This window comes from Passer domesticus, chromosome 2, assembly GCF_036417665.1.
Source record: "Passer domesticus isolate bPasDom1 chromosome 2, bPasDom1.hap1, whole genome shotgun sequence".
NCBI lineage: Eukaryota > Metazoa > Chordata > Aves > Passeriformes > Passeridae > Passer > Passer domesticus.
In genome coordinates this window covers 834,222-855,643 of record NC_087475.1, presented here as the reverse complement: position 1 = coordinate 855,643, position 21,422 = coordinate 834,222, and the positions used below count along the sequence as shown (strand labels likewise).

Here is a 21,422-nt window from a genome sequence, read left to right as displayed (position 1 = left end):
GGGAAGGGGCTGGAGAATTGCTGAGGAGCTGGGAAGGGGCTGAGGCTGGAGCAAAGGAGGCTCAGGGGCCCTTGTGGCTCTGCACAAGTCCCTGGCAGGAGGGGACAGCCGGGGGGGTCGGGCTCTGCTGCCAGGGAACAGGGACAGAACAAGAGGAAATGGCCTCAATTTGCACCAGGGGAGATTCAGATCAGAAATTAGAAAGATTTTTTTTCCCTCACAGAGTGGTCAGGCTTTGGGCTGAGCTGGAGTCACCGTCTCTGGGAGTGTCCCAGAGGAGTCTGGATGGCCCCTGGGGACAGGGTTTGGGGTGCTGCTGGTGGCACTGGGTGATCCTGGAGGGCTCCTCCAGCCCTGGTGATCCTGGGATTCTTGTCCAGCCAAGGCAGGTGAAGAAGTGTTGTAAATCCACCAGGAGTTCTCCTACTGATGTTGAGGTGTCAGAGCAGATGTAGCTGAGGATTGGTGCTCATTTATTGCCTTCCCTTTTCCTTTCTTGGAGGAGCTCACTTCTCGGGGTTAAACCACCTGACTAACCAGATTTTACCTCTCTAATGTTTCAGAGGTTAGCAATGGATCCTCGCTGTAAAGGAATGCCACTGTCAAGTTTTCTACTAAAGCCTATGCAACGGGTAACCAGATACCCACTAATCATTAAAAATGTACGTTCCTTTGCACACGTGATGGGTTTGGTGCTGCTTTGCTTACACCTCAGTTACAGGGTTGTTTCTTTATTTGTGTCAGGCTTTGTGACTGTGAGGTTTCTGATGTGCTTGGGAATGTGGGATTTCTTTTAATACTCAATTCCAGTAGAGAAAATGGGATCATTCCTTGGGCTTTGGCAAAATTATTTGATATTTCCCTTTGAAACAGAGATGAAGCTTGCACCCAAAGAACCAGAAGGCAGCAAGTGCTGAGAGAAAATTTAAAATTCAGATAACAGGAGCAACAAGACAACCTTGTGCTCATATTTGCCTTTCCCCTCAGAGCCATTCCCTCCCCACGGGCTGAGCCTGGATTGCTGCAGGTTCCCCCTGTGCTGATGCTGCTGGAGGATTTACAGCCCTTTCCTAACTTCCACTTGTTGCTTAACACTTCCCATCCCAAATAACACCATGGAGCATGGCCCAAGGCTTTCACAGGGGATTGTGAATTGGATGTTGGTGTTTAAAGGATTCCTTCAGCAGTTGTGGCTGCATTTCTGTATTTGGCTGCAATGTGTGTGCTTCTGTCAGAGGAGCCAGCAGCGTCCTGGTGCAAAGGCTGTGCAGGCAGGCCTGCAGTCCAGCTGCTCCCAAAGAGTGTTTGTCTCCCATGTCTCATGTCTGTCAAGGAGGAGAACAAACGTGGGGCTGGCTCTGCTGGCAGTGCAGCCTGGAATGGGGGCATGGGGCTGGCAGTGTGAGTGCAGCCTGGAATGGGAGCGTGGGGCTGGCAGTGTGAGTGCAGCCTGGAATGGGAGCGTGGGGCTGGCAGTGTGAGTGCAGCCTGGAATGGGAGCGTGGGGCTGGCAGTGTGAGTGCAGCCTGGAATGGGAGCGTGGGGCTGGCTCTGCTGGCAGTGCAGCCTGGAATGGGAGCGTGGGGCTGGCAGTGTGAGTGCAGCCTGGAATGGGGGCATGGGGCTGGCAGTGTGAGTGCAGCCTGGAATGGGAGCGTGGGGCTGGCAGCGCGGTGCAGCCCAGCTGTGGTGCCAGCAGGCTGACGCTGCCTTTGCTGTGTGCAGATCATAGAGAACACCCCCGAGAACCACCCTGACCACAGCCACCTGAAGCACGCCCTGGAGAAGGCGGAGGAGCTGTGCTCGCAGGTGAACGAGGGCGTGCGGGAGAAGGAGAACTCGGACAGGCTGGAGTGGATCCAGGCCCACGTGCAGTGCGAGGGCCTCTCCGAGGTAACCGGGGTGCCAGGCTGGCCGTGGGCACGGGGACACACCCCGTGCCCTGTGCCCTGTGCCCAGCTGGCCTCCTGCACGCCGTGTTGGCTGCTGCTCGTGGTGCTGAGCCCTGCTGGGGTGCCTGGCTCCGGAGCAGTCCTGGTTCAGTGCTGCCTTTTGCAACCTCCCAGCTCCCCAGTGCTTTGTGGTGCAGTGCTTGTGGGGCTGCTGTATCCTGCACCTGACCACGATGGACTGCTTTAAAAACCAAATAGTTAGAAATATTTTCTGTGATAAAGCTTTGTATACATTTGAAAACTCAAGAATACTGATCAAGTCTCTGGAGACTTTACAGAGAGAATCCCTGCCTCCCATGCCATCTATTTTTTTTATGGTTAGGTGATAAGTTTCTAGAAATATTGTGTTTGTGTGTGCTGCAAAAGGAGGGAAGATATTCTGATGGCCTTCCTGCTGTTGGTGGAGGTAACAGAGGCAGACAGATCACAACTTGATTTTCAAAGTATGCACCATTCTAGAAGGTAAAAAAATAATGAGCACTGGTTGGTTCATGAAGTAGAAGAATTACATTTCACCTGAGGAAGTCTGACTGTCCTGGGAGAAGGATGGTGTGACACTGTGAGCACATCCAGCTGTGTGCCAGCAGGAAAGTGGCTGCTTTTATCTGCTGTAGGTGGTGCCTGCCCAGAGCAGCAGCTCCACACCCTGACAGAGCCCGTGGTGCTCGCTGCACCATCACCAGCAGCAGCCCCAGTCCTGGCAGGGAACAGCCCAGCCTCTCCCTGTTTTCTGTCCAAGGGTTTCCAGCCTGCCAAAGGAGCCCCTCCAGAGCCAGCTGCCCTGGGTGGGGAGAGCTGTGCCAAACCCTGGTGAAAATAAACCTGAAAATGGCACTTTAGGCAAGGGCAAGACTCTGCTGATCCTTAACAAGCCCTGGCTGAGTCTGGGATTGTGCCAATGGTGAGCAGCTCTAACTCGGGGTGTCATGGCCATCTGAAGTGCTCTGGGGTGTTTTAAGGGGTGAAATTCAAGCACAACTCAGAATGCAGCCCTTAAGGAAGCTCGGCCTGTGGAGAGGCCTTTGGCAGAGCTGCTGCTCACCCAGGACAGCTGCCCTGGCTCAGTCCCAGCCCTGGAGGTGCATGTGCGTGGCCAGGGGGCACAGATGCTTGTGGCTTCCCCTGCCTGCCCAGCCCGTGCCCCTGTGGCCTTCAGGGACTCTCACGGGCCCTCCTGTGACACTGCCTGCTTGTCGTGCTCGAGGCATGGCTCGTGATCCCTGTGACACAGATGGAAGCAGGACTCAAATCTGTGTTTGGTCTCTTGCAGGGCAGCCCCGATTGTTTCACTTTATACAGTGCGTTGTTGTTCTTCTTCTACTTTTCGCAGCAACTCGTTTTTAATTCAGTTACAAACTGCTTGGGACCACGCAAGTTCCTGCACAGTGGGAAGCTCTATAAAGCCAAGAGTAACAAGGAGCTGTATGGTTTTCTCTTCAATGACTTCCTCCTCCTCACTCAGATCATAAAACCTCTTGGCTCTTCCGGCACAGACAAGGTCTTCAGCCCCAAGTCCAACCTGCAGTACAAAATGTACAAAACTGTAAGTGCTGCTCTGACATGGGGATGGGGACAGGGCTCAGGAGCTCCATTCCGGGGCTGTGGGCAGGAGCCTTCCTAGAGAAGAGCTTTGAAAGCTTTGGGCTTCAGGGGCTGATGGCAGGAAGGGTGGCTGTGGGCTCTGGTGAGATAAGAGAAGATGCTTTGGAGGTTTTGCTTGAATAAAACCCTTCCATGAGGGCTCATGTGTTTGAGGGAGCAGAGGGAGAGCAGTGTTCACTGCTCTCTGGGAGAGGAAACTCTGCTGTGCTTGGCTCTCTCCAGGAGTGTCCCCAGGCTGTGCAGGCACCTCTGTCTTTGCAGCTTTTAAAATTTGCTGCAGAAATATAGGAGGCAGAGATACTCTGCTGTGACAGAGTATCACAGATGATACTGTGTGAGATACTTGGGGCATGGAATAATCCTCTGTGGGCTGATGTGTGCTGAATGCCCCCGTGCAGACTCTGCAGTACAACTCCAGCTCTGCTGATGTTTTACAGCCCATTTTCCTAAACGAGGTACTGGTGAAATTACCCACAGACCCTTCTGGAGATGAGCCCATCTTCCACATCTCCCACATTGACAGAGTCTACACACTCCGGGCTGAAAGCATTAATGAAAGGTAAGGGCCTCTGTGGGCCTTCAAAAACTCTGGGAAATGTAGGATGGGAATGGTTGTGATGGAAACTTGCAGAGCACTCTCCAAGCTGGTTACTTTACAAGACTGGAAAATTCCTTCTTGGGAATATGGTGATCTAAAAAGAGGGAGAAATAATGATGTTTCCTGAATTCCAGCTAGACCAGTGATGAAATGGCTGAGGGTGGATGTTTAGGCTGCATTTCACATTTTATGGTAATGTGAAGAGGCCAAGAGATGCAATTCTATCTTCTGCTGTGAGCTGGGATAGTGGCAGGTGTCCCTGCCCATGGCAGGGAGTGGGACTGGGTGAGCTCCCAACCCAAACCAGGAATGTCCTGTGGAGCAGCAGCTCTTCATTCGAGGTTCCAAAACTGATCCACAGCCTCCAGATCCTCCCATGTTTCCTTGATTCAGGCTTCCTTGTATGTCACAGCAGTTCTTTGAAGCCCTTGAGGTCACTCAGTAGCCCTTCTGCCTGCCTTTTTCTCTGTCAGCCTTCCCCCTCAGCCTCCTTCAGGCACAGGCTGGGATTGTTGGGGTGGACTCAGTGATCCATGAGGGTCCCTTCCAACTCAGGATGTTCTGTGACTCTTAGCCATGAAATGGTTTCCCAGAAGGGCCCATTCACCACCTGTGGACTCCCCAGGTTACACTTTTAAAGTCCTGAGAGTCAGAGGAATTGGGTAGGAAATCTCAGGGCCCCAGGACAGTAGCCACCTCAGCAGCAGCCGTGTCTTGTACTGCTCCAGGAAGTCAGTTTATTTCAGGAAAACAAGGGGCTGCATGAAAGCAAACCTGTTCTTGAGACCTTCTGTTTTCTCACCAAGCATCTCCTTCTCGTGGTTCTCATGAGCTTTCTCTGTGTGGTGGGTTTGCTGCCTTGGGATGGTTACATTCTGCAGGTGCTCTGAATTCCAGTAAGATCCCTTCCAGGCAGACAGCTGTGGGATGGGGCCAGAGCTTTGGCTGGGAAGGAGGGACAGCTTTAGTTCTGTCTGCTGTGCTCCAGCAGGGAAAAACAGAAATGGCATCTTGCAACTTTTTTTCTCCTTTCCTTCTGAAGGACTGCCTGGGTTCAGAAGATCAAAGCTGCTTCAGAACTTTACATAGAGACTGAAAAGAAGAAGAGGGAAAAGGCCTACTTAGGTACACATAGGATGTGGGGGTCCCGTCTTCTGTGGGGAGAAGTCCCTGGGCAGGAAAATCCCTTGGTGACATTTCTCTCTGCTCTTCTGTTCCACCACAGTTCGCTCTCAGAGAGCCACAGGCATCGGGAGGCTGATGGTGAATGTTGTAGAAGGCATTGAGCTAAAGCCCTGCAGGTCCCATGGTGAGTGCCTTGGCTTTCCTTGCTCCATCCAGGGGACATTCCCCTTTGCCAGCCTAACTCTGCAGGGGTTCTGTCCCAGACATTACCTTGTTAAATGGGAATGTTAGCATGTTGAATGTTAAATGGGTTTAATGAAGGTAAAAGGAGCAGAGGTGGCTTCGTGCAGCTGAGCCGTGGTCCTGCAGTTGTCCTGCATGAGGCTTTTGTTTCAGGCTGGCTTTGTTTCCACCACACAAGCCATAAAGTCCTGAAGGGAAGGGTGGAGGGTGCTCAGCAGAGCATTCACTGTGGTGTTCATGTAGCCCATTACAGAGGCAGTGAAGCAGAGCCTGGGATGGGGCCAGAGGCCTGGTGTGGCCAAGGTCCTTCCCAGCTCAGCTGGCTGTTGGAGCAGAAGGAAGCTCAGGAGCAGGAGCACACAGCTAAGAAAGCCCCACTCATTTCTGTTTGTTCCCATCTTCCCAGGAAAGAGCAACCCCTACTGCGAGGTGACCATGGGCTCCCAGTGCCACATCACCAAGACCATCCAGGACACCCTCAATCCCAAGTGGAATTCCAACTGCCAGTTCTTCATCAAGGACCTGGAGCAGGACGTGCTGTGCATCACGGTGTTCGAGCGGGACCAGTTCTCCCCGGACGGTGCGTACGGGGCTGCCCCTGCCAAGGGCTTTTGCAGAGCTCTTTTTGAGGAGGAGCATTGCTGCTGAGGGAAAGCAGAGGGAATGGGCTGCGCTGGGAGATGATTTTTAAAGATATCCCAGATTTGACCCTCTTTGTGTATTTAGGAGTCAACCTCACTCCACCCAGTAGCAGCACAAAAAGGATGCAGCTCCCTCTGGGTCTTGAGAGTTCCTTTTCTTGTGCAGTTGACACCTACAGCGTGATTTGTAATTCTGCTAAGGCTCCAGAAAGCTCTGGATGCTGCTTGCACACAGATGGGTTCAGGCAGGAGGAAGAGAAATTACTTTGAGCTCCTGTTATATGCAATAACAGTAGCAAAAATGAGCCCAGGATTCCAAACCTGATAGAATCATGGAACAGTTTGGCTTGGAAAGAACCTTAAAGATCATCCAGTTCCAACCCCTTCCATGGGCAGGGACACTTTCCACTACCCCATGTTGCTCCAAGCTCCATCCAGAGAGGCCTTGAACACTTCCAGGATTCATTCTTCTTTCATAAGCGGGGATGAACACGTGGAGCATCACAGGGTGTATCTTGGAGTCACAGTCTCTCAGGCAGTGTTTGGGTAGGGCTGGTGCTGGCTCATTGACCTCATTGCTGGGCTGATGACCTGCTTGGCTCTGTCATCTCCAGCAGGTTCACTCTCAGGTCTAACGGAGAACTTTGGCCTTTGGCTAACATATCATAAAATCAAGAAGTCCCTGAAGCTGTGAGTTCCATAGTGGGTTTTTCCACTCATGGGCCCATTTAGTTTTAATGCTGTTGCTGTTTAACAAGTTCTGGCTACATCTCCTTCTATGCAGCTTGGCAGCCTTTGGCCCTCTTCAAGTGCACAACTAGAGTAGGACCAAAGGGTTGTTTTCTCTTTTGCTGTGTGTGTGTAAGTTCAGGTCCTTCTGCAGGCTCTGCTTTCCCTTTCCTGAGCACGCTGTGTTTCTGCATTCCAGACTTTTTGGGCAGGACAGAGATCCGTGTGGCAGACATCAAGAAGGATCAGGGTTCCAAGGGACCAGTGACAAAGTGTCTCCTCCTGCACGAAGTCCCCACGGGAGAGATCGTGGTGCGCCTGGACCTGCAGCTGTTTGATGAGCCGTAGGAGAGAGGGGCCAGTGTCAGAATTCAGCCAGAGGTCACTGCAGGAGGTGTCTGCAGAAGCTGTCACCGAGTCCTTGCTGGTGTGGCATCAAACTACTGCTCGCCCTTCACACGTCAGAGGGTTATCAAAGCAAACAGGAGCATCTTTGTGCCTTGATAATTCTCACTGAACACACGAATCCCAATTTAGTGAGGAGATCTCCCTCAATCTCTCTGTGTGGAACTCGGCGTTGGTTTCCTGGGCTGGTGAAACAACCCTGTTGTTCCTTGTGCTGCAGTGGGGATGGCTGGCAAAACACATGGGTGGCTGTGCTTGCTCCAGCTCGTTAATTCCCGTGGAGGAGGCAGTGTGGGTGTGTTTTGGAGGCTTCCTGAGGGTTTTCCCCTTCAGGAGTTCTGTGCCTATTGCCTAGCAGAGTGGTGTGTAAATGTGAGTGAATGGAAGGAGCAGTTTTGCAGCAAGAAGATCTCTGAAGATCTTCATGATGGTACTGAAAAGACTTAGAAAATAAATAGTCTATATCTATAAACAGAGAAGATTCTATTAACATACCACTTCATGACTCGTGTTGCCCCTGAAAATAAAAGCTGTCCAGGCCTTCTGCACAGAGATGAATTGCACTCCAGAAGAGTCCAGCCCTCGGTCCCTGTGGAAGTTGCTGTTGTCCCCAGGACTGTAAGTGCTGGGGCAGGAGGCCAAGGGTGAGGCACAGAGCCCTGCTGGTGTCGTGTGTACCTCCTGGGTACTCCTGCACTGCTGCTGCCCCCAGGCTGAGCCCCACCTGCAGTGGGGAAGGAGAAACAATCGTGGCTCCAGCTCAGGAAGTGAAGATCCAGCCTGCAGGGCCTGGTGTGCCCAGGTATGGAGCTGAGCCGTGCTCACCTGTGTGCAACCAGGACACGGGGGCTCGGGGCAGCCCTGGGGGCTCAGGGCAGTCCCGGGGGCTCAGGGCAGCCCTGTCCTGCAGCTCCCACGGGGTGGCTGCTGGATGTCACCAGAGAGCTCGTGGTGCTGCAGAGTGGGGAACCCAAAGCCATCCGGGGAATGCCAGGGCTCTCCATCCCTTTCACTCCATGGATAACAAGGTCCAGGCCCACGTCCCTGTTTGGCAAAGCTCCTGGCTCCAGGCGGGCACAACGTCTGCTTTCCCTCAGGCACACGTGTGAGTGCTCTGCTGAGTCTGGACTCGGGGGGGACAAAAGATCCCTGAGAGTCAAATTCCTCTTTGTTGTGCTTGGATTCCTTTTGTTCATGCCCTGCCACGCATCCACTGGTATTTTTGTAAGGACTTCATTCCGGATGGGAGGTGCCAGCCCGTGTCATTCGCATGTGAACGTTCTCGTGGAGCTGTTGTTAGGTTTTGGTGTTCCTTGCATGTCCTTTCAGTACTGGTTCCCACCTCTCCTGTGTCGGCGGTGTTCTCTAGCACTCCAAGTCTTATTGGTTTCCATTAGGAAATTAGGATATATCCATAACAGGTAGGTAGATCAGTATGGTAATAAGTGTAAACTGTGCTGGGAAGTGTCTGTGTATTATAATTTCCTAAAAGACCACTGTAATGTTTCAAGCAATGGGAAGGAAAAAAATGTATGTTGGAGGGACAACAAAGTTTACATTTCATACTTTTCAGAATCGCTTTATTATTTATTTATTGAAGATAGTGTAGAATTTTGTATCAGAAATGACAGACATACTTATGTATTTTTTGAAACAAAACAGAGATACACACTTTAGTTAGAAACTTTCAACTGACCACATTTTAGAGGGAGTGTGACTTCCTAGGCATGCATTTGTTTACCACTAACTGGCTGAAAACACGATTAAGAGAACTTTAAGTTTCTATTTTTCAATGTTGTTAAGAAAATTGTTTCAATTAAAATATGTAAATAGTACTAAACCCATGCTTTCCTAATTCCATATCAATACATTTTATTAAATATAATGTATATGAAAATACACATTGTTGTGGTAGGATAAAAAAAGTGATAAAATCTATTACTGGAGTACCATTAAATGTCATTGTCTAACCTTTTATTGCTGTCCTAATTTTACTCAGTGCTGCCAACAGGGTGAACATTCATTTCAGTGTTTCACAAGTAGCATCACTTTGTTTGTTAATAGTGTCATTTCACCAGCATCAATTACAGTGACAGCTGAAATGGCCAACAGGACCAAAAAAATCTCGTGGTGGAATGCAGGAACCTTGGGCAGGGATTTGGAGGGAGCCCCAAGGAGCTGCAGCTGCCTGAGGCTCATTTGGTGCTGGAAGTGGGGGACCCTTCACTCAGGGGCCCTCTCAGACTGAAACCCCTGTCACAGACATCAGAGAATCCCACAATGGTTTGGGTTGGAAGGGACCTTAAAGCCCATCCAGTGCCACCCCTGCCATGGGCAGGGACACCTTGCACTGTCCCAAGCCCCATCCAACCTTGGACACTGCCAGGGAGGTGCTGTAGCAGCCTGTAGGATTGCCCTGGTTTGGGGAATTGTGACAGAATAAGCACGAGCACCTTCCCAGCCCCACGGCTTGGGATGTCCCACCCCCCCCGGATGCACAGCACTGAACTCCTGCCAAGTGCCAGCAGGGGTTACTCAAACATTGATGGGGAAAGGCTGGAGTTTGGCTCACAGAGATCCAATGAGTCCCTCATACGCAGCCCAGTGCTAAAGGGGAAGCTCATCCTGTGCCTGTGCATGGAGGACAGGCTCTGCCCATGCCCTGGTGACATTGTCACTGCCCTTGGAGCTCGGTGGCACATCAGCACTGCCAGCTTCCCAGAAAGAACTGAGCTTCCTGGAGTCACAGAATTCCCAAATCCCTGGTGCTGGCACAGCCCTCCCAGCCCAGGCAGTGCCAGCTGTGCCCCATGGCCACCCTGTCCCCAGCCCAGAGCACTCAGTGCCACCTGCAGGGGACACCTGCAGGGATGGGCACTGCCAAGCTCCCTGGGCAGCCCCTGCACTTGGAAGTGCTGTAAAATAAAACCATCCCCAGGCTGGCCTTGGCTCAGAGATGCTGAGAGCCTGCCTGGGGCAGAGCTGATAGAAAGAGCTGGGCTGGAAAGCCAAGAGAGGCTCAGAGCTGGGCAAGGACTTGGGCACCTGGGGCACAGAGCCTGACTCTGAGCTGACACTGAGCCAAACAGCTGAGTCATTGCAGCAGGCTTTTTTCTAGATGCACTTAATTATTCAGTATTTTCTCAATGTGAGTTTTTATGAGGGCACTTTGTCAATGCTCATTGTGCAATTTTTTTACCCTTTAAAAATAATTCAGTTACTTTTTGTTATGTGTGAGGAGGATTGGGGTGGGAAACATTGTGGGTAATGGAGTTTTTTCTTACATACCTTCTCAAAACTGAGATGTGACAACTCCAGAGTCTGACTGCAACAGCAGTGCCTGGTTCCAGACTGCTCTGCTTGTCACAGTGAGATCTTAGTTCATTCAAATCCAGCAGTCAAAGCTCTTGAAACAGGGAGAAGCTGGGAATCAGGAGAAATTGCTCTGAGGGTTTGCTCTGTGCTCTTGCTTTGTTCAGCCTCTCCACTCCTGTCCTACATGCACATTGCTGTATCCAGAGTTCAGTACATGTGATTATTGTACATACAGCACAAAAACAGCTCTGTTGTCGTTGTCAAATACCAAGTAAATCTCACAGAAAAGCATTTAAAGGCACCCGGTTTTGTTTGTTCATTTAAATATTTTAAAAGAAGGAGTGTCCTCAGGAAATTATTCTTCTGTATGTAGGATATATTTAGAATCTCATTAAAAAAAATAAAGAACTGCAGTGAGAGTCTGTTAAATGGCCCTAATTACTTGATGGAGTTGTCAAAGGCTCTGCTGTGACTGTGGGTCAATTCCTTGGCTGCCTGTAAAGCTGCCAAAGGGGCACTGTCCCTGCATTTAGGGACCAGGGGACACAGGAGGAGGAGAAGGTCGGGTGCAGGACCATGGTGCTGGTCCAGGGGCCTGGCCCTGTCTCCAGGGAATCACAGGATGCTTTGGGGGGTCTTTAAATCCCACCCAGTGCCAGCCTGCCATGGCAGGGACACCTTCCCCTGTGCCAGGCTGCTCCAGCCCCAGTGCCCAGCCTGGCCTTGGGCACTGCCAGGGATCCAGGGGCAGCCCCAGCTGCTCTGGGCACCCTGTGCCAGCCCTGCCCACCCTCTGAGAGCTGCTGCTCCCTCTTCCCCATCTCACCTTGGCTTTTTTGTGCACATTTTGCTTTTTGCCAAACAAATGGTACGGATTCATTTCCTTTTCCTTTTCTCTTTTAAGAAAACCAGAGAAAAATTTTACTGTCGGTAGGATTTGTATGATCCTAAAAATTATGAAGACATTATAAAAGTTATCTGACAATGGAAGAAGAAGTTACTCTTTCTTTCAAGAAAATGCAATTAATTTGTATTGTTCATTTACAGCACATTTAACCATTCCTCAGTGAAACAGCTGTACTGTGAGGATGGCTCCTTTTGGTTTTTAAGGCATTTGTAATAGGTATGATTCAGGCAGTACTGTTTCTTATAATGCAATTTTAACTGACTTCAGTTGCTGTGAATGTCTTGTTTCCTCAGTCACTCCTGGTTAAACAATTTTATTTACAGACAAGGTATAACTAAACAAGAGTCCCTAAACTGTGCCCCCTGTGTGAGGCCTGGTGCTGTTCCAGCTGTGGTGGCACAGCTGGTGTGGGGCTGTGCAATGCTGGACACAGCTGAGACTGGGCTTGTGCAAGTGAATGATGCAAGAATAAATGCAAGTGATGCAAGAATAACACTTAAAGTTTACCTGTGTGCTGTCACATTTCTGAGAATGCTGGAGAAGAGGGAGATGGAGTCAGGAAATCTGCAGATGAGTCGCTCTTCCCTCAAGATCTCTGCTCCTGGCACAGGGACAGCACCCAGGGAGCTGCTGGAGCTGGGCCTGCAGGGATTTAGGGTGGATTTTAGGGAAAGGTCCTTCCCCAGAGGCTGCTGGCACTGCCCAGGTTGCCCAGGGAATGGGCACGGCCCCGAGGCTGCCAGAGCTCCAGGAGCCACACCAACACGGAGCACAAAGGCAGACGGTGCTGAAATTGTGTCCGTGCCCTGCCAAATGCACCCGGACAGCGGCCCCAAGGGCTGGGCTGGGCTGGGCTGCATCGCCACACGGCTGCCCCCGGGCCAAATCCCCTGTGCTGATACCGGGGCCGGGGGTGCGCGATGGGACACGAAACACACGGGGTTCAGCCTCTTGGGAGAAATAAACGAGTGTTTTATGCTATTAGGGAGAGAAAATTACTTTCGATAGCACTCGTCTGTTCTACATGGAGTTCAAAAGGCATAACAAATACTAGAAAGGTATAATTAGAAATACATGGGGCTCAAAAGGCATAAAGGAGTAGTTAGGAGCAACATCTCTACTGACAAAATAATAAAGAAAAGAAAAACTGTGCTATAAAATACTTACACAGTTTTGTCACTTGTTGTCCTCATTCTTTTTAAACTTTTAAATTTGTTTCCTGTGCTCTTCTTTAATGTGGAACCATTGAAGCAAACCTGAGCTCCATCAGGATAAAAACCAGCAGCTGGCTCCAAGGCTTCCCAATGGCTGTGGAGCTCCCGGAGGACTCACACGCTTCAGCCGCGCACAAAAGCACCTCTCCTTTCCCAGGCTGCATGGCAGCACACAAGGAGTCAAATCAGAGTTCCTCCTGATCTCCTTGGCTTGCCCTGCATTGTTTATCCAGAACCTCCTCTGGGAGCAGTGAGTGAGAGGAGACAGATGCAGTGTGGCTCTGGATCATCTCTTTTCTCTCCAGTGTTCCCCTCTTGGCACAGCTTTGAAGTGCCAAGCTGCAGCTGGGAGCACACCTGATGTGGCCCAGGCCTCTCCTCTGGGCTGGAGCCCTGCAGGGCAGCTCCACCATGGACAATTCCATTTCCCATGGCAGGAGTCTCCTTTGGTGTGGAAAAGACAAAAAGGAGAACTGGGGGTCCCCTTCTCCTTGTTCATCTTCTCAATAATTTCTGTTGTCCTCCAGCACAGAGGGATGAGGGAGCTGCTTCCTCCAGACAGGCAGCAGCTCCCTGGGCGCTGTTTGCCTCCTTTGGGACAGTTCCCTGGAACTGCCCTGTGCCCTCAGCAGAGCTGTGTCCTCATCTGCTTCCCACTGGGAGAGCCCTTTGTCCTCATCTGCTGCCATGGGGACATGTCTTGGACATGACAGTCTTCCCCAAAGACAGCTCTTTGTCGTATTTGCCTTCTTCTTGGCAAAGCTGGTTGTTGCTGCTGTTATCCTGTTGGGACAGCTCCTCGTCACTGTCACTCCCCCCTTGGGACAGCTCTTCCCTGTGGTAGTCTTGGCCCTGGGATGCCTGCTGGTCACTCTGCTTGGCCCCTGGGGAGGGAATGGTGGCATTTTCCCTTTGGACAGCTCCAAGGCACTCTTGTTATCCCCTGGGGAGAGCTCGGTGTCATCTGCCCTGGGCACTCCTGTTTCTTTAGTTCATCTTCCCACTATTTGTTCTCTTCCCACTGGAACACTGAAGACACACACCTCCAGCAGGAAGGTGCACACAGCAGTGTTCTGGGACAGGGATGTGTACTCCTGATTTCATGAAACATTTTCCTCTTGGAAAAGTGAACAGGGGCAGCTCTACCTGCAGACCAGCCTGACTTTCGTCAGCCCCTGGGCTCACACACAGGAAGGAAAACCTTGTTGAGCTGCAATGGCATGGAGAGTTTTCATTTTGGACCAGGAACTGCTGGGTATCAGCCCTCTCTTTGCTCAGCTGGGCAGAGGTGAGACATGCCCTCAAGTACTTCAATCAGAGTGCAGCCTTAACCAGGAGAGGTTTGTCTTTCCTCACATTCCCTGCTGCCTGGACACAGAGCTCCCCAGCCCACCTGGGCCATGATGACAATGCACAGCCCCACCATGGCACATCTCCCTTCACGGCCCATCATGGCACATCTCCCCTCACACCCCACCACGGCACATCTCCCCTCACACCCCACCATGGCACATCTCCTCACAGCCCATCTCCCCTCACAGCCCACCATGGCACATCTCCTCACAGCCCATCTCCCCTCACAGCCCCACCACGGCACATCTCCCCCCACAACCCCACCATGGCACATCTCCCCTCACGGCCCCACCATGGCACAGCCCCACCATGGCACATCTCCCCTCACGGCCCCACCATGGCACATCTCCACTCACACCCCATCCTGGCACATCTCCCCTCACGGCCCCACCATGGCACATCTCCTCACACTCCACCATGGCACATCTCCCCTCACACCCCATCCTGGCACATCTCCTCACAGCTCCACCATGGCACATCTCCCCTCACACCCCATCCTGGCACATATCCCCTCACAGCCCCACCATGGCACATCTCCCCTCACAGCCCCACCATGGCACATCTCCCCTCACACCCCACCATGGCACCTCTCCCCTCACAGCCCCACCATGGCACATCTCCCCTCACAGCCCCACCATGGCACATCTCCCCTCACAGCCCCACCATGGCACATCTCCCCTCACAGCCCCACCACGGCACATCACCCCTCACAGCCCCACCATGGCACATCTCCCCTCACAGCCCCACCATGGCACATCTCCCCCCACAGCCCCACCATGGCACATCTCCCCCCACAACCCCACCATGGCACATCTCCCCTCACAGCCCCACCATGGCACATCTCCCCCCACAACCCCACTATGGCACATCTCCCCTCACAGCCCCACCATGGCACAGCCCCACCATGGCACATCTCCCCTCACGGCCCCACCATGGCACATCTCCCCTCACAGCCCCACCATGGCACATCTCCCCTCACAGCCCCACCATGACACATCTCCACTCACAGCCCCACCATGGCACATCTCCCCTCACACCCCATCCTGGCACATCTCCCCTCACACCCCACCATGGCACATCTCCCCTCACAGCCCCACCATGACACATCTCCACTCACACCCCATCCTGGCACATCTCCCCTCACAGTCCCACCATGGCACATCTCCCCTCACAGCCCCACCATGGCACATCTCCCCTCACACCCCACCATGGCACATCTCCACTCACACCCCACCATGGCACATCTCCCCTCACAGCCCCACCATGGCATCACCCCTCACAGCCCCACCATGGCACATCTCCTCACACCCCACCACGGCACATCTCCCCTCACGGCCCCACCATGGCACATCTCCTCACAGCTCCACCATGGCACATCTCCCCTCACAGCCCCACCACGGCACATATCCCCTCGCAGCCCCACCATGGCACATCTCCCCTCACGTTTCCTTCCCTCCCCTCACGGCCGCGGCGCCGCTCGGGCGCCCCCTGGCGGAGACAAGCAGGACCCTCTCCCAGCTTCCTCCCTCCCCTCTCCACTTTCCCCCTCTCCCTCTCTCTGCCCTTCTCCCCTGTCTCTCCCATTCCCCGACCCTCCCGTCTCGCCGCCTTTCCTCTCATCCCTGCCGGTCCCTTCCCGTCTCTCTGTCCTTGGGCCGGGGTCACAGCGCGGCCGTCCCCTCCCCTTCCCGCGGCCCCTCCTCTTCCTGCGGGGCCGTTACCGGCCCGTTCCCGCGGCGCCCGGCAGCACCAGGTGAGGCGGGCCGGGGTCGCGGTGCGGGGCCCCACGGAGCAGGGAGGGCGGGAGGGGGCTGCTTCCCGGGGGTCCCGATCAATCCCCCCTTCCCACATCCCAGGGGGATCGCTCGGTTCACTCTGCCGGGGAATAACCCTCCTTTCCCAGCTGGCTCCCTCGGGGGGTGAGGGTTGTGCTTACGGTTCTTTAAGGACAGGTTTGTTGAAATCGGGGCTACCGAGTTATGAGAAAGTCACTTTGGGAGCGATAATTGAATTTTAAGTGTGTTTGTTGATCATTCTCTTTAAGTAGTGGTTATGTGGGGTTTTATGGCCGTATGAAAATTAGTAGTTATCTCTGTCTGCCACCCAGATGGAATGAAATCACTGGATCATTAACAAAAGGTGTTAATGAGCTCCGTTGTCACAAGGTGATGACTTAATGCCTTACATGGACCAAAGCCAGCTGAAAACGCTGAGGATGGTCCAGTCCCGAGTACTTGTCCTTTTCCTTCTCCGGGTTAGGGCACAGGGGCAGTTTGGTTTGTGCAGAAGATGTAAACGCTGCTTATTCTTTGATTAACCTTAAGGAGTTGATTTGACCTCGTTTTTTCTTTGGAAATGGAGTGAGCAAAGGAGATGTTGCCCTCTCTGTGTCTTTAGCTCCACTGATCCAGCATTTCCGAAGGATTTCCATGAATAAAGAGGAGCTGGCTGATGTGCAACTGCTGTGTCCAGTTAGCGTTATATATTTCTACTTTGATTTTACATAAGGACTGACTTTTCACCTGCAGACTCTGTCACCTGTGTTGCCCTGGCTGTGTCCCCAGATAACCCAGAGTCACTGGAATTGCTGACAGAGTGACATACTGACTGCTATCGATCTGCTCTGAATTCCAGGTTTATGCCCCTGCCTGGCACCAGCGAAGGAGGTTGGCCACTGCTGGGATACAGTAGGCTGACCTGGTGAATCTATAACCCGAGTGCTGATCCAGATGTTGCTGTGAAATACCAATAATGTGCTGCGATGACCTCCTCTGCCAGCGTACCAGGTCGTAGGTCTTGAGGCATTGATCCAAGGGAGTAGGAAATTGAGCTGTTGCTGAATGTAGGTACAGAGGAGAAGGGAGGGATTTGTTTCATCAGTTACTGCTCAGCGTCAAGCTTATTTCCAGTTTACAGTGTTTGCTGAAAGGCAATAAAATAAATAGTAGAAGAATAAAGGCAATAAAAATGCTCCCAGGGAGTTCTGCAGTGCAAAACAATTGTTTTGTGTTCCTGTTGTCATACCAGGAAAAAAGTAAATTGTGAATTAATTTTCATTTACATTGTAATACTACTACTTCTATACTAATTAATTAATTAAAAGTGTAAATTAATGACTTTAAGCTTAAGGAGGGCAGGGCTGGATGGGATCTTGGCAATGAGGAATTGTTCCTGGCAGGGTGGGCAGGGCTGGCACAGGGTGCCCAGAGCAGCTGGGGCTGCCCCTGGATCCCTGGCAGTGCCCAAGGCCAGGCTGGGCACTGGGGCTGGAGCAGCCTGGCACAGTGGGAGCTGTCCCTGCCATGGCAGGGTGGCACTGGGTGGGCTTCAAGGTCCCTCCAGCCCAAACCATGCTGGGATTTCAATATTAGTCTGTGAAAGAAAAAAAAAACTGCTAAATTTTAGTAGGGATTTCTTTAATATATCAGGCTAAAGATATGACTTATGCCCTGGAAGTTCTTTAAATAAGATACTTAACATGACTTCTGCCCAAATGTGCCTGTAGGTTCTTTATAATGTAGCTGCATGTGAAGAAATCCGCCGTGGCTTTGTGTCATGCTGAGTAACAACATGGGGCACTGTTTCATGGGACGGGGAGCCATGATTCCAAGGAAGCTGAAGCCGTTTCTCTGCAGGATGTTGTCGGGTTACAAGCCCAAAAACGATGTCAAGGACTCTTACAAAGTTCTGGAGCTGGAGGAAGGCTGTTCCCTCGATGACGTCAGAAACTCCTATCACAATCTCGCCAAAAAATACCACCCGGACAGCAGCTCCGGCATGGCCGACTCCAGGGCCTTCATAAGGGTGGAGGAGGCCTACAGGGTTGTGCTGGGCGACCTGGCGGCCAAACAGAAATCCGACCCCGGCGAGGAGGAGGAAGACCAGTTCAAATCCAAGTCCCTGCAGCACAGGCACTACCTGAGCTTCGAGGGCGTGGGCATCGGCACGCCGAGCCAGCGGGAGAAGCAGTACATGCAGTTCCGCGTGGACCGCGCCACCGAGCAGGTGCTGGAGTACCGGCAGCAGCGGCTGGAGAGCCGCTACGCCGGCAGCGACCTCAGCCGGGCCAAGGACGTGCGGCAGAGCAAGAAGGTGAAGATCACTCAGGCCGTGGAGCGGCTGGTGGAGGACCTCATCCAGGAATCCATGGCCAAAGGAGACTTCGACAACCTCAGCGGCAAAGGGAAGCCGCTGCAGAAGTTCTCGCACAGCCCGCACATCGACCCCATGACGCACAACCTGAACAGGATCCTCATCGACAACGGCTACCAGCCCGAGTGGATCCTGCTGCAGAAGGAGATCCGGGAGACCATCGAGCGCCTGAGGAAGAGCATCGTGGCCTCCAGGAGGAAGCTCGGGGAGCCCATGACGCTGCCGGAGCAGAAGCAGTGGGGCCGCATCTGCGAGCAGTTCGCGGAAGACATCAGGAAGTTAAACAAGAGAGTGGACAACTTCAACCTGGTGGTGCCCATCCTCAGCAGGCAGATGGTGCACTTCAGCACCGACAAGGAGATCCTCCGGGCGCGGAAGAACTACGAGGCCGTCGTGGAGAAGGTTTCTGATTCAGACACGAAGGAAAACGGGCGGGAAGAGGGCAAAAGGTTTGGGTGGAAGTCTTCTCTCTTGAAGTGGTTAAAACTTACACCGAAATAATTTCACGCTAATTCCTCTTGTCAAGGTTTTGAATGCACTTTATTAATGGAATATAGCACTTGAGAAATTTCAGGTTCACTGAAAATGTCAAATCCACACTGTTACCCTACTTGAAGGAAATTTGGTTGTGTGATGAGCATTTTCATGATAAATAATTGAGTTATTTTTAAATATTATTAAATGAAATGTGCCAGTTTGGGTTGTGGTAGAGTTAATTTTTCTCTCATCGTTAGCCTGGGGCTGCTGGGTTTGGGCTGGAGGCAGTGCTGACCATTCCAGGGTGTTTTTATTGCTGGGCAGGGCTTGCACAGCACCTTTTGTGCCCTTCACACCTCCCCAGCCCGGGCAGCTGCTGGCTGGGTCAAACCACAGCAGCAACAAATCAGTTCTTCCCTTGCAGGTCACTTTCCTTCTGCTGAAATCCAAATTAATGCTTCATTTCAGCACAGGCTGTAATCACTTTTACAGGCTCTTATCACTTCAAAGGGGAAATGGAGGCATAAGAATAGCAGATTAAAGTGGAGGCAAATGTCTTGCTGGGCCCTGCTTGACCTTTGCACTTTTATTTCAATACTTACAACTCATGAATTTTTGGCAGGTTCTCTGCATATATTTTGAAAGTACATTCACCTCTTCAAGGGTAAATTCAGTGGCTGTGAAGGGAAGGTTCTTGGCTTGGAATGTACACATGCACAAGTCCATTTCTGCATCTTTAACACAGAAAGCAGTCTTGGAAATTTATTTATTGGTGAACACCCCCTGCCACGGGCAGGGACACCTTCCAGCTCTGTGTGTGAATGTTTATTTTCATAATTTATTCTTGTTTATAACAAAAACTGTTCATTAAAGATACTTTCTGAAGGTCCTTTGACACAGTACTCTCGACAACCTCACATTTTGCTTCATGTTAGGATCTGCAGGAATTGGATCAGAATTGCTGTTCAGACAATCCAGTGGATTTCAAGGGCAAATCAAATTTATGCACAAGGGTAAATAGAAGCCAGTTTGCAGGAAATGGGAGCCACTTTGGCTCACGAAGAAGCATCAGCAGTTCCAGTAGCAGAGGTGCCATAAAGGGTGAATCAGCAGACTGAGGGATTTTTATGTTCTTATTAAAACCACTCGGGTTTAAATGGGGCAGGTGTGACCTGCCCAAGGCACTTCAAATCAGCCTTGCACTGATGCCATCAGAACCTGCCAGGCACAAAAATCCACTTCTGCAACATCTACAGTGACAATGGGAAAAATAATTTCCACTTTAATGTTCCCCAGGTGTGTAGAGGAGTTCAGTGTTTCAGGCCTTGTCTATAATTTTGTTGCTCTTAAGAGCAGTGTTTAGTCAATACTAAGGAACATCAACTGCTGCACACAGAAAATCCAGGGGAGAATGGCCCTTAGAAGGAATCTTTCTAGCTGACACTGGACTGTTAATTTGGATTTGATAAATGTTATTTTATGTCTGTGAAAAAGGGTGCAGCCATTGCTGACCCCAGATCCAAAACCACGTTGTTTATCCCCACAACTTCCTATTTGTTTGTCTAATGACCTTGTGGCTTGAATGGCTTAAGTGACATCTTAATATGAAGACAAAAGATTGTATAGGTATATAATTTTATATTTTATGAAGATACAGTATTTGAGGTATCAGTTTTTCTCAGGGTGAGGAATCTGTTTCTTGCCCAACTGGACAAGCGGGAATGGCTTGAAACTGAGAGATTTAAACAAAGCCTGAGAAGAAATTTTTCCTTTCTCTAGGCACTGTAAATGTTGAGTCCTGCTGAGGATTTCTCTGTTTCAGAGCAGTAACATCTCGGGATGAACCTGGAGATACAGAGAAGGCTCTGAGGAGAAGGAATAAAGGAGAAGTGGGAGCATCTTGTAAAAGAAAGACGTAAAAATCTTTATTCTTAGTGCCCCTCTGAGGGAGCAGGGAGTGTGGTGTCTCTGGGCTTGATGAACACGGTGTGTACGTGTAAGTTGAGGTTAAAAAGGAAGCAGAGGGGACTTTGAGCACAATCTGACTCTTTCACATCTGTGAGATGTTCCCTCTAATCCTCAAAACGCTGACTTTGATCCAGTGCTTTTCTTTGCTTTTATTCAACATCACTCTTTTGTCACTTACTTGTTTGCTGTTTTGGGTGGGTAGTGCTCCACACTGAGTTTATTGACATGTTTGTTACCCCCATGTTGCTTGTCCTTTCAACCCACACCACTCCGTGGTTGATCCTGTGAATTAGAATTTATCCACATTTTTATTAGCTCTGCTTAGTTTCATTAAACCAGACTGGGGTTTAAGAGCATGTAGGGGTGAACTTTATCCATTCCAGCATGGGAATGACAACACTGCTGTGAAAAACGCCAGCCACTTGTTTTTGAAATTTTAAAAGTTTAACAGTAATAAAATGGTTATAAAAAATAGTAATATAATTAGAATAATAAAATTTGAACAATTGAGATTAGGACAATATGAGACAATAAAAACAAAGAGATACGGACGTCCAGGTACCTTTTTCTGGGCAACACAAGCCTGAAAACGGACACCCATAAACAGAGGAATAGCCCTTAAAAACAACAGCCTGTTGCATATTCATGCATCTCATCCATGATGCATAAATTCCATTCAAACACAGGATTCTGTCTGGTCACTGTCACCTTCTTAATCCTCATGCCATCTTCCTGTCTGAG

At 51.0% G+C, this 21,422-nt stretch overlaps 2 protein-coding genes and 1 long non-coding RNA gene across 11 annotated transcripts in view; 2 read left to right on the top strand and 1 right to left on the bottom strand.

Moving 5' to 3' along the window:
• Positions 1 to 8,432, top strand: part of ITSN1 (intersectin 1) — a 106,641-nt gene extending 98,209 nt beyond the window's left edge. For 2 of the 3 annotated variants that reach the window (XM_064405199.1, XM_064405186.1), the window contains 8 exons: positions 564 to 662; positions 1,726 to 1,893; positions 3,223 to 3,495; positions 3,992 to 4,113; positions 5,195 to 5,277; positions 5,378 to 5,461; positions 5,927 to 6,100; positions 7,090 to 8,432. In XM_064405199.1, coding sequence (XP_064261269.1) covers positions 564 to 662; positions 1,726 to 1,893; positions 3,223 to 3,495; positions 3,992 to 4,113; positions 5,195 to 5,277; positions 5,378 to 5,461; positions 5,927 to 6,100; positions 7,090 to 7,238 — 1,152 coding nt within the window. In that variant the 3' untranslated portion in view covers positions 7,239 to 8,432. The remainder of the gene's footprint in view (positions 1 to 563; positions 663 to 1,725; positions 1,894 to 3,222; positions 3,496 to 3,991; positions 4,114 to 5,194; positions 5,278 to 5,377; positions 5,462 to 5,926; positions 6,101 to 7,089) is intronic. The other variant, XM_064405192.1, reaches the window with a different exon arrangement.
• A 421-nt stretch (positions 8,433 to 8,853) lies between these two features.
• LOC135291251 (uncharacterized) lies at positions 8,854 to 14,254 on the bottom strand. Of its 3 annotated transcripts, none has more exons than XR_010354077.1 (4): positions 12,685 to 14,254; positions 12,025 to 12,159; positions 11,437 to 11,557; positions 8,854 to 10,804 (listed from the first exon to the last, which is right to left on the bottom strand). It is a non-coding gene; the product is annotated as an uncharacterized LOC135291251 (long non-coding RNA). The 3 variants fall into 3 exon arrangements; XR_010354078.1 differs by having other exon boundaries at positions 11,437 to 11,506; XR_010354079.1 differs by lacking the exon at positions 11,437 to 11,557 and having other exon boundaries at positions 12,685 to 14,253.
• A 1,356-nt stretch (positions 14,255 to 15,610) lies between these two features.
• DNAJC28 (DnaJ heat shock protein family (Hsp40) member C28) lies at positions 15,611 to 18,933 on the top strand. Of its 5 annotated transcripts, XM_064405172.1 has the most exons (4): positions 16,070 to 16,314; positions 16,409 to 16,555; positions 16,719 to 16,926; positions 17,590 to 18,933. In XM_064405172.1, the coding sequence occupies exon 4, from the start codon at positions 17,640 to 17,642 to the stop codon at positions 18,735 to 18,737; it is 1,098 nt and encodes a 365-aa protein (XP_064261242.1). In that variant the 5' UTR covers positions 16,070 to 16,314; positions 16,409 to 16,555; positions 16,719 to 16,926; positions 17,590 to 17,639; the 3' UTR covers positions 18,738 to 18,933. The 5 variants fall into 5 exon arrangements, with proteins under 5 accessions (XP_064261248.1, XP_064261230.1, XP_064261244.1 ...); XM_064405178.1 differs by lacking the exons at positions 16,070 to 16,314; positions 16,409 to 16,555 and adding an exon at positions 15,611 to 15,837 and having other exon boundaries at positions 16,719 to 16,870; XM_064405160.1 differs by lacking the exons at positions 16,070 to 16,314; positions 16,409 to 16,555 and adding an exon at positions 15,611 to 15,837.
• Positions 18,934 to 21,422: the final 2,489 nt, after the last annotated feature.